Here is a 17,811-nt window from a genome sequence, read left to right as displayed (position 1 = left end):
AACAAGAGGAACTATGTATTGGAGACAAAGTGGAAATTCTGCTCACAGTTTCCCTAAAAGGATTTTGTTTGCTCTAATATATGAAACATCAGCCCAAGCATTGAGCTGTTTGAATTTGCATCCCCTGGGATCCCGAGGTTGCTCAGTGATCAGCTCCACACCAACAGGAGACAAGAGGGCCTCTTAGCTATTGCCAGGCCCAGCAGGGGGCCTTGAGCTGGATGATCCTGTTGCATTTCCATTTCCTGGAGGAGGGTTCACTTGAGAGCTCCAACAACCAGCAGGTTTTAATTGAAAGCTGTTGGGACAGGGCATGTGGCCTGACCTTCTCAGCATGGACTGAGGCCTGGGCTGGCGTGCGTGAGGGAATGGGGAGATAGAGCGGCTCTGCAGAGATAAAGAGTAACTGTGCAGAAGTTATCACACTCAGGTCCAAAGCACAGAACTTCCTTGACCTCCCTGAACTTACCAGGCCCTGCCCTCCTTCTTGTTCGCTGCTGATAACCTCCCAGCCTCCCTGGCCCTCCCGATAACGGACAGATTCCAAGATCCAGGCAGGCGCTGAGCCCTCCTGCATCTCACACTGCAGGTGGATCTCAGAGCCCACCTTTCCGCCTCCTGCCATGCTGAGAAACTACTCAGTCGAAACTCAGACTAGGGCTTCTGGCCTGCCGTTCTCAAAGTCTTCATCCTTAAAGGATAAGGAATATTCTGAGGGGCAAGGAGCCTTTAGGTGCAGCTTGAACTTGGTGCCCTCAGCAAAGCCTGCGGGAAAGAATGATGTCAACTAAGAATAACCCAGTGATAATGAGAATGAAAGACTGGAAATACAGACTAGAGGTGAGAGGCCCATTAGGAGACTTGGGTTATTTGTTAGTTTAGCTATTCAGTCAACAAACACCCTCCAAGTCCCTGGAGGAGACTGAAGATAAGGAGACAATGGCCGGGACAGATCAGGTGAGACTAGTGAACACCTGTGGCGGTAACCGAGAAGGGATGAGCTGAAGACTTGGTCTAAGGCCAGGGCATTGGAGGCAGAGAGGGGAGATGAGTGTCAGAGTGGACAGACCACCAGGGCCATCTAAAGAACCTAGAAATGAAAGCTCTGTCCTCAATTGCAAAAGTTGTCTTTTCAAGACTATATAAGTAAGCAAGGCATAAAACAAAGGGCTTCCCTCCAGCTTTAGATCTGACCCTCAAGGAGGCCACTTGGGACAGACTGGGGAGAGTAGGAAGCAACGCAGAGGGGGAGGACCAGAGGAGGAGGACTCCCACTGCTGGCATGGACTGGATGGATGACCAGGGACAGGGAACACTGGAGAGGACGATTTCTAGGGCACAGATGAGTTTCCTTTGACATGTGGAATTTTTGTATAAGAGCTTTATTGAAATAAAATTCCCATATCCTATAGTTCTCCCATGTAAAGTATGGAATTCAATGACTTTTAGTATATTCTGAGTTGTATAACCATCAGCATAATCATTTCAGAACATTTCCATACCTCCAAGAGAAACCATGCCCATCAGCAGCCACCCATTTCCCCAGCCCTCCTTCCTGGCCCTAGGTAGCCACATTGCCCCCATGGATTGGCGTATTGTGAACATTCATATTAAGGGATTCACACAAAATGTGGCATTTTATAAATGACGCCTTTCACTTAGCATGCTTTAAAGATTTAGCCATGTGGTGGCCTGTATATAAACTTTATTATCAGGTAATATTTTGTTGTGCAGATAGAATACATCTTGTCTATCCTCCCACCAATAGATGATATCTGGGTTGTTTCCACGTTGTGGTTATTGTGAACAGTGCCACGAGCACTCGTGCACAAGCATCTGTCTGAACACCTGTTTTGCCTTCATTTAGGCCTGTACCTAGCAGTGCAATTGTCGGGTAATGCTAATTCTACGTGTCTTTTTGTAAGGAATTGACAGTTTTCCACAGAGGGTGCACCATTTTACCCCCCAAGCCTCCATGCCCACTTCTTTGTCAAAAATGTTGTCTTTTTAGATAACAACCTACCTAGTGGGGGTGAAGTGACATCTCACGGGGGTGAGACTTGCCTTTCCTCTGTTTAATGATGTTGAGCATGCTAAGGATGTTGACAGGTCTTCAGTGTAAGCTCACTACAGAACTTTTGCCTACTTTGAAATTTGGTATTTTATTGAGTGATAAGTTTTTTAATATATAAATTAAAGCTACAAGTCCACTACAGAACTTTTGCCTACTTTGAAATTTGGTATTTTATTGAGTGATAAGTTTTTTAATATATAAATTAAAGCTGCAAGTCCCTCAGATAGTCTGCAATTATTTTGTACAGTACTGTGCTGTGTACTGTCTTCTCACTTACTTGAGGGTGTCCTTTGAAACGGAGGTTTTTTTAAATTTTGAATTTTGAATATATTTTTTTGTCGTTTGTGCTTTTGGTGTTACCACCTAAGAACCCTTACCTAACCCCAAATCACTAAGATCTAGGTCTCTGTTTTCTTCCAAGATTATGAATCTTTCCTCATGTCCCTGAATTTATACCAACATTAAAATGTTTCCATCTGTCAATTCTCAAATGAGCCCTCACTGAACAGCTTTTGGCTTTTAAAACGTGACAAGCATAATCATAAAGGTGAAGAAATTCAATCTAGCAATAGAATGTTAGAATAATGAACCAGAAGTTTTCAGTTACAGAAGGTCCTCCACAGAACAATGGCAGTTTAAATTATTATAGGAATCTCAGATTCTTTTTTTTTTTTTTAAATAAAAGTTTTATTGGAGAAAAATAGAACCACCACGTACACAGGGAAAAGAGCACAAAAATTCAACTGATACAGAACAACTGAAAGTCACAATTATCCAATGTAGTCTGCAATTACTTTTTAGTTTTCTTAAACAATTCCCCTTAATTTTTAATAATCTTGCTAATTTTTCAGCTGAAACAGCATCAAGTTTTCAAAGAATTAAGAACTTCAAGGAAGGGACCCACTTTCAAGATACTGAAGGTGACATCAAGAGTCTCCTTCTAATAGGACCAACTCTTTCTAAAAATCGTTCAAGAGTAATTAGTGATTCTGGTGTAATGGTCTACATATCTCAAAAGACCATCATGGGTGAGTTAGAACACTGATGGAGATAGATGGTTCAGTACGGAGAGGGGGCAAACAAAATAGCCACATTTCCTTGTCAGATGAGCTCCTGTGAGGCTGAAAAAATATAGGCAATGGCAGCTCAAAAAGAATTAAGAAGGAATTCTAAAATACTATATGCAGTTAGACAACAGTGTGCAAGTTGACGCAATTAGAGAAAAAAGAGGCAACTTAAAAAATATATATATATATAGCTGGCCACAGGTCTTTGAGAACTCAATAAAATAATCAATAGTAGACAGAAGAGTCCCAAGTCTCCTCAATTGAAGGTTAGGAACTAGGCTTCTTTCCTAATGGCTCCAAACAGGAAGGAAATATGCTGTTGCCAAAAGCATTAAAGAAGTTCTAATTAAAAAAAAAAAAACAAACAAAAAAAAAACTTTCTGCATCTTCCATGACTGATACCCTTCAAGGAAAAAACAAACGAGGAGACAAAACAAAATCCCACTGATGGTAATGAAGCCTTTTACTCACATTATCAATTGAAGAACAATACTATGTGTGAACAGTCTTGGGACATTCCCTGAAAAGGTGTCCAGTGGCTATGAGAACTCTTTAACTTCAAGCAACTTTGAAAGGAATACAGAACTTGAAATTGAAATTTCCAAATAGGGGTTGTGTGGGGAAAATGAGGGAAGACCTTTATATCTAGGGTTTTAAGATGTTAGCAAAATGGTTTAAAAGGCTCATTTATCAAAGAGAAGAACTGGGATGCTTAAAAAAAAAAATCCACACTTTGGTAGAGAAAATTGGAATGCTAAATCCTAGGAAGCCTGTAACAATCTACAATTGGTCCAAGATAAAGACAGAACTGTCCAAAAACATTTAAAGTCTAAATCAAGTTGAAAACTAGCTGATGAATTTTCACTCCTGTAATAATTTACAGAACATGATGATTTTGGTCTCTTTTGCAATTTTTATATTGTATGCACTTTTAATATGAAGAAAGAGTTGGATTTTTCTTTCCTCTGATGTTCCTCTAATATGACTGATCAGCGATCTTTTAATTTTAGCTATTTTATAAGTACCTGTTAATCAGCACAGTAAACTTGGGGCTAAACCATATATACACATCCCATACTCATAAATGGAAAATTTTAGGATGTGAATATACAAGATACTATGTAAGCAACTGTTACCCTACTTGAAAACTTGTTTCCAAATAAGCTTTTTTTAAAACATCCCCTTCAGTGTAACAGAACATTACCTAGTAAAATATCAATAGCTATGACAACTTATTTTTCTTTTCAAGGGAAATCACGAAACAGGTGAACAACCAAGTCCAGGGTGGTTTTTCTATTTGATAAATACATCCAGAACTCTGTACAGTAAATAAAGTTTGCATGCAGTTTAAGTATCTTTAAATGAGAATTTAAGCAAATAAACATTTTGCTTCATAATGGTGTATAAGAACCCCCCGCCCTTTATAATAGCCATAGGGACCTCTTCCCCAGTTCCAAAGAGGAATCACGAAGACCGGGTACTTTCTTAAAGAGTTTTCTGCACATCATACTAAATAACATGCAAAGAGTTCAACAACATTCTTCTTAAGGTAAGTATTACTCTTTAAATGGGCATGTTAACCACTGAGAAAAAGTCCACTCAACTATTTCCATTACAATGCTTCATTTGGTCATCGGTAGTATAAAAGAAGTCAAATAATATAGGATCAACAAGTTAGTTTATCCACTGTCTACTGCATATGATACCAAGGTCAACATTCTATGCAATATAGTTGTACTGGTTTGGGTTTTCTTTATCTCTTTCCATGTAGTCCCGGTCAATTAAGGATTCTATTCTCTTCTTAAGATCAGCAGGCTTAACTGGAAATTTTAACTGGTTGTACACTTCAGAAACAAGGAGATTGTGACTAAGTGTCTTCCTCATCTTCATAATCCGAACAATTGCAGCATCAATTTGATACTGTCTATCTTGAAATACTCTTTCTGTAGTGCTTGCTTGCTCCTCAACCGTTTCTTTCATCTGGATTTGATTGATCTTTATCCTGAAAAGTTTGTGTTTGAAATCATCATTACAAATGAACTTGTCACCATCTTCGATATCTTTGCCCTTTGGATTTTTTGCCAGAACTCTAGCTTTGCCACAGACTAATGATTGCAGTGTTCTCCTTAACTCTCCATCCTCTATTCCAGTAGCTTGCTTGATCTCTTCTAAACTGAACTCCTCTCCCTCATTAAACATTAGCAGCACCAGTGTTTGAAAAAGAGAGACCTGGAGTTCTTTTTTACCCTCTTTAAATTCTGCTTTTAGCACACAGTGACCTAGGGTTGATTGCCACTGAAGTTTCCTGCCACTATGTTTGCCTAGGTAAAATGTCTTGAAAATTTCCTGAAGTTTTACCATCTCCTGTGGCAAATGGACTTCCATAGGCACATATGTTGGCCAATAACCCATTGTCAGGATATTCACAGTTAATTCAATATTCCCAGGTACATTCTGATTCTGCATATACTGTTTGAACTGAATCATGATGTCTTTAGAAAGTTCCATGTCTTTAAACATTCCTTCAAGTTTGCTGGTAAAAGCAGCTCCACATTCATGTTTAAGTTTGGACAGCATTGATTTTTCAGCATCTACGGATGCACTCTTTCCAACTAATAGGCGCTTGGCTAAATCCTTCTTATAGAAGGCTTCAAAAACATCCTTCCCATAGATAAATCTAAATATGATCATAATTTTATCCAACATTTTCTCAAGTTCTTCATCTGTAGCTTCTTTGTTTCCTGCACGAAGCTTTGAATCTACATACTTAGCTATAAGTTCAGCAGGTTTATTTGGTCTTTTGTTAATGAATGTTTCAAAAGCTTCTTTCATAGCATTGATAAATTTTTCATTCTTCAGAAAACAGATATCAATTATATGGTCAACCTTATCTTTAAAATCTAGCAATTCTTGAACCATAGTTTTATCTTTTTCAGGATTAATAACAATAGTGCTCCCAAATGCCTTGATATATTCAATCCATTGTTGCAAGAGCACCTGAACGCCACCTCGAACTCTGCTAAAGAGTTGATACAGGAGAGATAAATCTTGAATTCGGTTTTCATCAAGAAGATTATTTAAACCTTTTTGAAGAATAGCTGTTAAGTGTTCACCTAGAAGTTGTTTTTCTACAGTAGCAATTAATGACTTCTGGGTAGTCTGATCTAAGTAAGTAATAAGTCTGTCTGCTTCTTCTTCTAGACGTTTGTTAACATGATGAAGATATTCAGGAACCTCTCTTTCTTGCATCAACTTTTGGCCTTCAGCTGCATAGAGCCGATTAGTTTCTTCCAAAAATCGTTGTTCAAAAGAATCTTGATAAATTTGCAAATCAGAGAGCATACTTAAAAGACTTCGGAGTAAACTTCTATCAATTGCTTCACCATTTCTTTCTCTCTCGATCAAGAGAAGAATGCCATCAATTGTCTTATTTTGGACTTTCTGATCACTTATAATATGAGCCCTAAATAACTCCAGTCCCATGTCCCAAATAGAGGGTAGCATTGAATTCTGAAGAACATAAGTTCTATCCAGAAACAAAAAAATGCTCCTGATCATGATCATTTGCCTACAATGATTCTGCCAGCATCTGTCAATCTTCTTTAGAAAAAGAACACTATCCAATGAATCCTCTCTGAACTGATGAATCTGTGCTTTGATATGATCTTCACAAATCTGTCTCAGCTGTTTGTACAAGTTTGCAGAAATCTTGTAAGAACAGAGATTTTCTACAGCCTGGTAGAGTTCTTCTAAATTGTATTTAATTGAAGTACTATTCTGAATAGCTTCCACTGCTTCTTTCAGTTTCTGCCATGTTTCATCTGTGTAGTTTTCTGGTAATTTAGGTTTATCTTTAAAGTTCTTGATCACTAACTTCTTAGCAGAGCCAGGCTTGCTGTTAGCAAAGCTAGAGACGGTGGTAGATGATTTGGCTAGGCCGTTTGCATGATGCACCGAAGCCACAGAAGAGATTAATATACTCTTATTTTTAAGTTGCTGCTGCTGCTGAGATGTTGCAGCAGTTGGTGAAGATGAGGAGGAGGAGGAGGATTCCTCAGCCATCTTCGCATCAAACCCTACAAACTCCAGGGTGTCTTCAAAACGCAGCTTCTTCTGTATCGGTACGTGGCTGGAAGCAGCCACTGAAACCCCCAAGCAGTAGGACGAGGTTGAAGGGGATGCCGAATCCCTGGGTTGTAAAGGAGGAGTGGAGGAGGAGGAAGACGTGGAATCAAAGTCTTCTCTCTCGTTACTACTGTTACTGCTGCTACTGCTGCTGCTGCTGTTTAACTTTCTCTTCTTGGCAGAGGTGGGCGGAGTGGTGCTGGTATTACCATCAGTGGCAGATCTGACCTCCTGAGCAGCAGCAGCAGCTGAGGGATTGGGGGAAGAAAAACCTCAAATGCTCTTGTTAGTTCGTTCCGGCTCCTGTTCTCTCTCCCCTTCCCTGCCATCTTCCTCCCCAAACCCACCCATAACTCCCACCCCTTCCTTAACGGTCCCGCGGGGAGCTTCGCCTCAGATTCTTTCTACTAGAACTTCTAATTATCCAGCTACTAATTATCCAGAATTCTCACAGTGCTCCAAGGACATTAAAACAGATCTTTCTCATCTAAAAATGACAACATGGCATTTTAGTGGTTTTGTATGTTATTGGGATTGGAGGTTGAATTTTTGCAACAACTCCTTCACATTGTTTTCCGGAAGGGTCAAAGTTGTAAACACAGATTCCTTCCACTTGCTCCTTTCTGTTTTGAAGGCAATGGTGATCTTGGAGCACTCATCATGCCCAGCCCTGCATGGATACTTGCTTCTAGACCAACCCAGAAACCTCCAGTCATCTCTGGCCTGGCCTTCGAGGTCCCAAGCACAGCCAGATGCAAAGCTGCTGCCTAGGAATGGAGAACCCCCCTGGGTCAGAGAGGCCTGCTGCCCGGCCCCCCTTCCTTTACTTAAGGTGCACTCCCAAACTCAACAGGCTTTGGTGCACGTAGAACCTCATAACTTCGTGGGTTCTTTGTGTTGTCAGCTTCACTGGGGGAAAAAAGTGACCAGAAAGACACCAGGGTGGGAGGAAAGAGAAGAAAGCAGGAAAATCAGCTTCGTCTGTTTTTGCCTTTTTAAGGACTTTCCCTGAAATATGTCTTCTTCCCACTCACAACAGGGGTTTCATTTTCTTTTTTCTTTTCTTTTTTTTAAAATATTTCTTAGTTGTTGGTGGACCTTTATTTTATTTATTTATATGTGGGGCTGAGACTCTAACCCAGTGCCTCACGCATGCTAGCCAGGCGCTCTTCCACCGAGCTACAACTCCAGCCTCAGGGGTTTCATTTTCTATCTTGAAAATGATCATATTTCAATCAAAAAATGAGTACAACTGCGACTTAGGTTTCAGGACTTACATAATGATCTCATTGTCAATCTCTCAAACATATATTTATTGATTGATTGCAAAATACATCTTATAGAAGCCTCTCAACCCCACCTCCACACCTGTGGGAGTTCCTGGTGCCCCTTCCTGCTGCTCCTGAGACTGACTGTAGGCTGCCGAGGGACAGCAAGCGCCTTCCTTCCCGGTGAACCCTCACCTGAGTGCACGGTCTCTAGGCGGCTAGATGTGCAGGCATGGACCACCGACTCTCGCCTTCTGTGTCCACTCCTGGCAACTTGAGCTCTGCAAACAGGAACCATTTCCTTCCTGGTCACATTCTCTATAAGCTTCCCATTGGGAAATGCTGATGACAGTGCAAAATGATCTCCTGTGAGCGGCCACGTGACATGACAAGCATAATGCAAATATAAAGCAATTTCTTTATTGAATATTTTGAAAGCAATAAAAATGTTCAGGCACCCTGATGTTTAAACATACAGCACATAACTCCACTTAATATACACTATCAAGGAAAAATGTAAGGACAGGTCTACAAGAGAGGGTCTCCACATGTTCTACCTAAAATCACTCCTTAAAAGAATTTGAAAAATACTTTCAATTGTCATTTACAATTTTTCATCTTGAGTTTAAATCTTTACAAATAGTTCTGGTGTATTTTAAATATTGACTTAAAATAAAAGCTGTGACTTGTTTAAATATACTCCGTGGCATTTAAATATCATGAAGACTTGCCATCACTGCCCTTAAGAAGTGTTTGCTCTTTCTTGGTAGACAGAAATGACACTGTTCCTTTTTCTATTTCCATTTCTTCTACCCAGAATTAGAAATTCTGTTAGGCCCTAATGTCTTTTTTCAATCCATCATACCTCTCAACAACAGAAATACACACCAGGGGAATAAAATTCTGGTTTTCTGTGAACCTGTCACCAAAAGACGACCATACCATCAGCTGACACAGTCTCCTGGGGCAGTCTTCAGGGGGTGAAGGAGGCAGGGCTCTGGCTCAGTGCAGATTGCTTCCCCACTGCTGACCACGTGCCACATCTGAAACCACAACCAACAGGCTGCTGCCCCATTCCTGCACCACCCCAGCCACGCAGGTCAGACAGGAAACGGGAAGGGCAGAGCCCACCTCGAGGGCACAGTCTCCAGTGTGCAGGGTTCCCACTGCCCCACTCTTCATGCCCCAGGGCAATGAGCTCTCAGCTCCAGATGGAGGGGAAATCTGCCTCCCCAGTTCACATGTGGGACCCTCTTCCCCACGAGAGGGAGGTGAGGACTGTGTGTAGTCAGGAGGGCCACCCATGAATGGCATCAGTGTCCTTACAGCAGCCCCAGGAGAGCCTGCTTCCTCTCTCCCCACTGAGGACACAGGAAGCAGCCCTTGGCAGACCCAAATCTGCAGGCACCTTGACCTTGGACTTGCTATCTCCAGAACTGTGAGAACAAATGTTTGTTGCTCACTCTCCCCCTGATCCTGTCCCCCAGCAGAAGTTGAGACAGCCTCTTTCCTGAAAAGTCAGGAGAGAGGGAGCTCAGGGCAGTAAATAGAGAGGAGTTGGCATGACTGCCACATCCATTTCAGAAGAAAATGTTCCATGGGTTGATCTGTGTTCCCAGAAGATGCCAAGTCCCAACCCCTGGCACCTTATTGAGTGGAGATGTGATCACTTGAGATGAGGTCACAAACTGGTAAGAAGGTCTATGCAACAGAGACAGAGGGGGCGGAGTCAGAGGAGGAGTCCACAGCACCCGAAAGACCACCGCCTTGTTGAAAGCTGCAGCTAGGACTTGAGTGCTGACGTGGGTGCTGCTTTGCCCAGGCAGCCCCGAGACACTGACAGATTCCACACTGAGGGTGTGGAAAGAGATCCTCTCCACACCAGCAAGTCCACACAATGTTCAGAAAGGCTACTCTTCATAAGGGAATCAGCTTCCAGAAGGTTCCAGAGATCTCCTAATGGAAGGGAAGCAGACACCTGCTCCAGTTTCTCACTCGGAAGTGAGAAACAGAGTTTTGGGAACCTTCACACTCTCCTAAGGGAAAGGAAGTACTTTTTTTTTTTTTTAACCTGACATTCTGGCTGCACAAACTCTAAATGTTGAAAGTACCATAAACAATTTCCTTCTCCTTTATTCCACACACATAAAGAAAAACCAACAGCCAAGGCAACAAACTGCTAAGTCAGCAATAAAAACACCAAAGCTCAACTGTAGATTACGGCTCTGAAAGTAAACAGAAGTTAAAAATTACTTACAAACTGATCCTTTCCACAGAGGGTACGTTACACTCACTTCAATTCACTTCACAGCCAATTTAGGAGCAAGGGCTTAAAAAGTACTAAAATTTGAAGACTTAAAGCTAGAAACCACAACCTAAAAAACTTAACTATCTGCAGAGGTCCTTTAACAAGTGTTGTGGTTTATTTTGAAATACACATGGGGTCATCAATTTCAGCCCTTTATCCTACGGTGTGCTTTATTCTGGGCAGTACACCTGGAGGTACACGTTGAGGGCAGAGGAAATGGGGTGACTGCACAGAGCAGAGCAGAGACATCAGCAGTGTCACCCTGTGCAGGACAGGCCCTTCCCCATCTCCTCAGCCTGTCCAGAGTCCAAGAGGCAAGCAGCTTCTCTCAGATATGCCACGGCATCTTATGACCTGGTTCACCACTGCCTTTACCTACTCTCACAACTACTGTGCAAAGGCAGCTTCTGATATCAGGATTCCCGAAGGCCTCCATTCTGTGTCCCTGCATCACACCCAGCACCTGGCCCCTGGCCCCAGGGCGCGAGTCAGTAATGAGCACACAAGCCTCCCTTGTTTTTTTTTTTTTTTTAATAGAGGTAAAGGAGTCTTACAAGCCTAAGTTGAAACTCCCCGCTCTGCTATTGCACCCCAAGAATTCTGCAGGGATTATGAGGACAGATGACAGGACCACCTGAGACAGGGCGTGACTTCCAGACAGGACTCGAAATTGTCAGCTAATGAAAGTGATAGTAATGGCACATATAAACCCAATGACCACACACATTGTCATTAGAGCACGTTACATTCACCTAACCGTTCATGAACACAAGAGTGATAATACAAGACATTTAGAGTAAAACGTACTTGTATAATCTCCAACATTAGTAAGTTCTTGAGGATAAACTTTAGCAAACTAAACCAAGTTCACAACCAAACTCTTCCAGATAAAAATAAAGGGAAAACCAGCGACAACAAAACTCTCACCAGGAATAATTATAAAACTTGAAAATAATCACTCAAGAGAAATCTTCAAGCGCCTCAGAGTTTCATCTCCCCAGCATGGTATTCACCAGACACCCTCTGCCTTCCTGGGGGTCCTGGAAGTGTGGACTACAGAAAGCACTGGTAAGAAGCACCCACTGATGACCTCCAGGCCTGTGGTGTCCCACTCACCTCCCAGACAACCCTTTCCTAATGATGCTGAAAGGTCATGTCTGAGAGGAATTTTGCATGGACAGCCACACTGCATCGAAGCTTATCCAGTCTGTCGTCACAGGCATTTTTCATTGACTGCTGTCCTACTGTGACTAACAGGCCTCACAGCACATGCACACCAGAGCTTACTGACTTAATACCTGCCAAGTGTCAAAGTTCAGAGGTGCTGGTGTCAAAGAATGCCCCCAAGTCCATGGTTTTGTTAGAGACATGTTTATTAAAATCTGAACATGAAATCCCGTGTCTATGAGATGCTTTCTCCTGAAAGATGTTTCCCTTGCGATACAGCCACCTTTCCACATCCCTCGCCCAACTTTCACTGCTTCAGTGACACAAAAGGCAAAGGGTAATGCATGCCATTGATTATAAAAACCCATACTCTATTATAATAAAATTTCAATGTATTTAGCTATTTTTGAAGAATGTCACCAATGTCCAGTCCCCTAATAGGCTAGCAGAAATGTGCAGGATAGATCCCATCTTGTTACAAACTTACTAGTGATCAAGAAAATTACTCCCGTGAGGTTCTATTTTTGAAAGGAAATAGCCTAACAATAATACATGAGGCAGAGAACCACAAATGGAAAAGGAGATGACCCAGTCAATCCAGAGCTCTAAAAAGGAAGTAAGCCAACCAGGGTTCCTCGTGGCCCATCACCTACAGCTACACTGCTTCAAAATTAGATAAAATGTCCCTAATCTCCTCCAACTGTTTTGACAAGTCAGGTAATTAGCACCTCCTCAGGCGAGGAAATAAACTGCTTTCACCTCTGAAGGAGGACTCTCAGAACTTGGGAAAGGGTAACGCTGGGAGCCTCTTTGGGGTGATGTTTTTAAAGTGATAGAATGAGCAGCTGCCGGGCTCTCACAGGCCGTGGGTCCTTGTTATGCTGCTGGCATTTTTCTATCAAAGAAGACAGGCAGTCTCTCTTGTATCCTGGAGACTACTTTCTCTTTTTTCATGTGTTTTAAGCAAACCAATTATTATAAATTCTTGAGCTATAATTTCTGAGCCTTTATTAATATCCTTGAAAAAGAAATGGCATTGGAAATAGGGGGTGACTGCATATGAACTGCTCAACAATGTCGAGGATGCTCCAAGGGCTGTGCCCTCGCCTCAAGTCACATATGAGCTGGACCTCCATGACCAGAGATCTTAACCACTGAAGAAAAGCCCACACTGAACAGACAGGCAACATGGTGGTATATTTTAAAAGCCAGATATATTTTTATAAGATCATGCTTACAATAAGTAAATTACACAGTGAGAAAACATCAAAACAAAGCTGATGAATAAAAAGGCACATTTGAAAAGTTTAAGAGTAGAAAGAACAGTTCTTTTCATTTTGTTTCTAGTGTAGGAAGAAGAGGAACATATTAAAATTATTTTTTCAGGCGAAGGTTTCTATCAGTCGAAGTAATTAACATTGGCTTCTTTTCTCCTTTTTCCAAAGCAGCCTTTTCCTTCTACGGCTTCTGAGAGTCATTCAGTCCTCTGCCATGTAGAGGCGATACATCAGGGCTACAGCCAGGGCTGAGATGGCTGGGATCACCCAGTTGGTCCACCAACTAGAAAGATGCAGGAGGTGTTCAGTGCAGGAACTCAAATCCTTGCTCCTTATAATAAAAGGTTACTGTGGACCTTTTCTCACCTCTATAACCAATTTAGCTAAAAAGGCAACTTAGCTTTGCTAGAATTGAAGTGAGCACAGTTAATGAGTGCCTGAGAACACTGGCAATTGCTTTATCCTGCTAGCTTTAATCTATTTCCACAAACTTTATACAGAGAGACTCTCCCAGGAATAGGAATTTTCTTGTGGGCATGGACTACAGGTTATGAATTACAAGGTAATAAAAGTGAATATTCCTGACATGTTTTATTCTACTCACATACATTAAGAATTTCAAATGACATGAAGTGGAGAATCAGAAGGCCAAGGTTCACAGAGGGGTGGGCCGTCAGCCAGCTCGAAGCCAAGGGCAGGTCAGGTAGCCTGAGCTGCCCAGTGAAGGCCTCCGGGCCACAGGAGTGCTCCGGTTGCTACCTTCACCTCAGTTTCAGCACTCTGAGATTCTGTTTTTAAAACCTAATCTTGACACCTGTGCTTGGTGGATTTAAACTTGAAGAACTGAACACATAGAGTTCTGAGTCAGTGATCTACAGGCTTAAATTCACAAAAATGCATGGCCTACATATTGTTCAGTTTGAAGCATACAGTTTGGATTGACTATCAATTACAGATGATGGGTCAAATCAACAACAGAATGGAAAGAGCTTCAATTTAGACATGAACCTTTAAATTAATTAGCTCACTCGAAGCTCAAGCTCAGTATAAAGAGTTGAAGTACGGAAGGAACAAGTGCAACCTTGGTCTCAATGAGGCTTTTCAGTTCCCTTCAGGAGGAAGCCACACGTCGGTGAAGAGCAGGTGAAGTACTGGCAGTAGGAATGGGAATATTGCAGAACACCAGAGATGGGGCAGTTATATTTGACAGGGCCAAATACAAATATGTTGTTTTGAGCTTGGTCAAAAAGGGGCTGGGAGCCATAATATAAGTCAATAAGGTAGAGCTGCCAGAAATGTTAATAAAGAAATCTGGTCTTGAAAGCCAGTAACATGACACTCAGATTACTGGTTCAGCTTCAGGGCCTACTAATGACAAAGGAAGGAATCATGCCCAGGGAAATAGGCACCACAACTGAAGCTGACCATGGGCCAAGAGGGAGGACAAGGGCCTCCGTCTGGTGGAGCAGCCATGGGACTGGTTACTAGAAGGGCTGTCACAGGGGCAAGACCTGGGGTCGCTGTGGAGAGCGTGTGCCACCGCTGCAGCTGACAGTTCAGAATGGCAAGCCCCACAGAGCAGAGCCTGTCGGCCCCAGGATGATCACTGAGGAAGCCATGGGAAGTCAAGTACACAAGTTATCGGGGAGAAGCCCTGTCCACCTCTGACTCAGGAGCCCTCCACCCACCACCGCTGTAGAAGAAAACCACCACATACCTGGAATTAGACTCAACAGTAGTAATAAGAGATTCCTGGAACACAAGAGAAAAAGTTAAAGCAGTGTCCAAGCATTTATTCCATTAACTGAACACCTGTTTTAAAATATGACCAGAGTACTTTATTCAATGTCATTTTTAAAAAATGTTGAAAAGGAAAATTATATTATAAACCTCTTTTCACTAAAATCCTAGCTTCATCAATTTCCCCAGAACACAAAAGTTTAAGAATTACGTATTTAAATTATCTAAGAATATAATCTAGATAATTTTAAAACGTCAAATACTAACTCTGATTTTTAAAAACATCCTGCACACAATAGGCACCTAAAAGCTTTGACAGAAACTAAAAACAGAGACACGGAAACACACACACAACCCCACTGTCATCTCTACGAGGGTCAGTTCAGCTCTTCAAAAACAAGAAGTACTAGTAAAAACAAATTATTTTGTTCAAATCTTGCAGGATATTAATGTGTATCTAATTTAAATTAAATATATGTCAACCAAAAAGAAAAAATAAGAGCTATCAGTTCAAGTTCTAACATTCTACCACATTTTCCCAGCCTGCTTTGACTCTGACCAGACAGTACCAGCAAGATCCCTGATGGGCCTCAGGGACTGCTCTGCCTGACTGCCAAATAAGCCCTGTTTTATCTTCCAGTGCCTTTCAGAGCAGCTCCTCTCTGAGTACCATAAAGTGAGCTGACAACGTCTCTGGAAAAATGCTAAGTTCTCCAAACAGCTGAAAAACTAAGGCTTGGTAAAACATGAACTTCTCTGGGCTCAAGGTCATGTTAAAAAGCATTTTTAATATTCCACACCAGCAAAAGTATTAGTGCTTCAAACAAAAGTGGCCATGAAGGAGGCAGCTTCATCAGGTCCTGCCTGCGGTTCCCAGCAGCACAGGTATAAGCATTAGTGAAGCAGTCAGCGGTCTGCAGGGAGCACAGCTACACTCTGCAAAGCACCTGGAGACTCCAGGAAAAGGCAGAAGCCCCTCAGGAAAGTGCAAGCAATGCAGCTATGAAACCGACCAACCTTGAAACATCGCCTTTAAGATTCCTGACACAGTGGGGAAAAAATTAGTCATTTAAAAGTAAAACTTTATGTTTATTATCTATTTAAGCAATTTTAAATCTCAGTGTCTTTAAGAAGTATTCATAACTATTACAAGATTTTTAAAATTTTGTTTATGCAAATAAAATTTGTAAGCATACTAAAAACCATCAAAATATGCAAGTAATGTTACTACAGTTAAAAGAAAAACACACTCAGTTCTGAAACCAACAAGCTCACTAAAGGTCAAACAGTACTATCACACTGAAAAGTCAGGCATAAACATCAAACAGAGGGCAAACATCAACACACACCACGTCACACCAGGCACAAGCATGTACGTTTTACCAAACTTGCTGAAAGCTCTGTATAATCTCTCCCTTCCCTTCTTGGTTGCCATAAGAACTAATGTGATAACACTGCTATAAAGTTAGATTGCTGCTATGTTAAAACACAGCTAGCACATCACCACAAAGAGCAACAGCAATTCTATAAGGAACAGAACCTAAAGAAAATCATGTAGCTTTTTTCTTATTATCTTAGCCCTATAACCCAGGATGCTTGAGAATCAAAGCAAGCTCGAAGTACCACTTAGCACCTGGATGAAAAGCAAGTTGCTTTAGTGACCACTGCTCTGTGGTGCCTCAGTTGAGTTTGGAGATGAAGCTATCAGATCCATCCACGATGAACAGGGAGAGAAGACTCTAGCCTTTATGAAAGCTCCCCACCTGTTTACTCCTGGAGTTAATACAGGTTAACAACTAAACTGGTTAAGTCATGTATAATGACTTATGTAAATCAATGTTATGACAAGCTCCATATATAAACATGCAAAGCCCAACAAACCTTTGCTAAGCCAGTGTCATCTCATGTATAAGTTCATCTAGCTTAGCTCGGTCCTTGGTCTTTCTATGGCAGACTTTCTCCCTGAAAATACTGAGAGTGATGCTTCATGTGAAGCCCAGAGCCTTCAGAAGCTTAAGCCATTGTGTCCCATCATCCCAGATTAAAGCTTAAATATAGTATATATTGGATTTACATAATAATGAGAGTATAATTACAATACTGCAGATGAGCTCTAAATTATTATTTCCAACCAATTTTAATGCACCTTCTCTCCCTGAAATAGTTGTAGAATTGCAAACTTGGGACTTTATGGGTTAAGAGTCTTCAGCTGACAAGCCTTGGTTGTGTGCTAGACTCCATTCTGGATCTGACTTTGAGCAAGACAAACTTCATTGTCTTTATCACCCTTGGCAAGTCTGAGAGGATCTTACTGGGACACTGTAAGAGCCACAGAGAAATTCATATCACAATGGTTTGAAAATTATAACCAATAAAGGGTACTTTCTCCATAAGCAAAGTTGATAGATTTAATTAAAAATGTGTAATTTCCCTGTCTACGAATATCTTAAACTTGGCAATCTGATATCAAGCTTTCCCTTGGGCAGATTTAAGCTAATAATCTTTGGTACATCTCGGTACATCTCACTTCAAAACTCAACTAGACATTTTAAGAAGCAACGTGGTTCTTTTTTTCTCTTTTATGTGGTGTTAGGGATCATACCCAGGACCGTGTGTGTGCCAGGACACCATTCGACCACCATGCTACATTCCCAGCCCAAGCAGGTAACATTTTAAGATCAGACCACAGAGGACATTTTCCAGACTAGAGACAGATGGCAACTCAGATACATAAGTAAAAAACATCTAAGGTCCCTCTTTTCTTCTGGTAAACTGAAAGCACAAG

At 41.5% G+C, this 17,811-nt stretch overlaps 2 protein-coding genes across 3 annotated transcripts in view; both read right to left on the bottom strand.

Moving 5' to 3' along the window:
* Nucleotides 1–4,828: 4,828 nt before the first annotated feature.
* LOC113178436 (cullin-4B-like) lies at nucleotides 4,829–8,832 on the bottom strand. The gene is made up of 2 exons (XM_077792384.1): nucleotides 8,730–8,832; nucleotides 4,829–7,538 (listed from the first exon to the last, which is right to left on the bottom strand). Exons 1-2 carry the CDS (start codon nucleotides 8,830–8,832, stop codon nucleotides 4,861–4,863), a joined length of 2,781 nt encoding a protein of 926 aa, XP_077648510.1. The 3' UTR covers nucleotides 4,829–4,860.
* A 4,625-nt stretch (nucleotides 8,833–13,457) lies between these two features.
* Cyb5a (cytochrome b5 type A) overlaps nucleotides 13,458–17,811 on the bottom strand; it is a 29,394-nt gene continuing 25,040 nt past the window's right edge. Inside the window, exons 4-6 of one of the 2 annotated variants that reach the window (XR_003300778.2) lie at nucleotides 16,044–16,067; nucleotides 15,004–15,038; nucleotides 13,458–13,569 (exon numbers count right to left, since the gene is read on the bottom strand). Coding sequence is in view for 1 of the 2 variants with exons in the window: in XM_026388685.2 (XP_026244470.2) it covers nucleotides 13,488–13,569; nucleotides 15,004–15,038 (117 nt within the window). In the remaining variant the exon portion in view is untranslated. The remainder of the gene's footprint in view (nucleotides 13,570–15,003; nucleotides 15,039–16,043; nucleotides 16,068–17,811) is intronic. The other variant, XM_026388685.2, reaches the window with a different exon arrangement.

This window comes from Urocitellus parryii, chromosome 13 (genome assembly GCF_045843805.1).
Source record: "Urocitellus parryii isolate mUroPar1 chromosome 13, mUroPar1.hap1, whole genome shotgun sequence".
Classification (NCBI taxonomy): Eukaryota; Metazoa; Chordata; class Mammalia; order Rodentia; family Sciuridae; genus Urocitellus; species Urocitellus parryii.
Note: the sequence above shows the minus strand (reverse complement) of the source record. Positions and strands in the feature narration are given on the sequence as shown.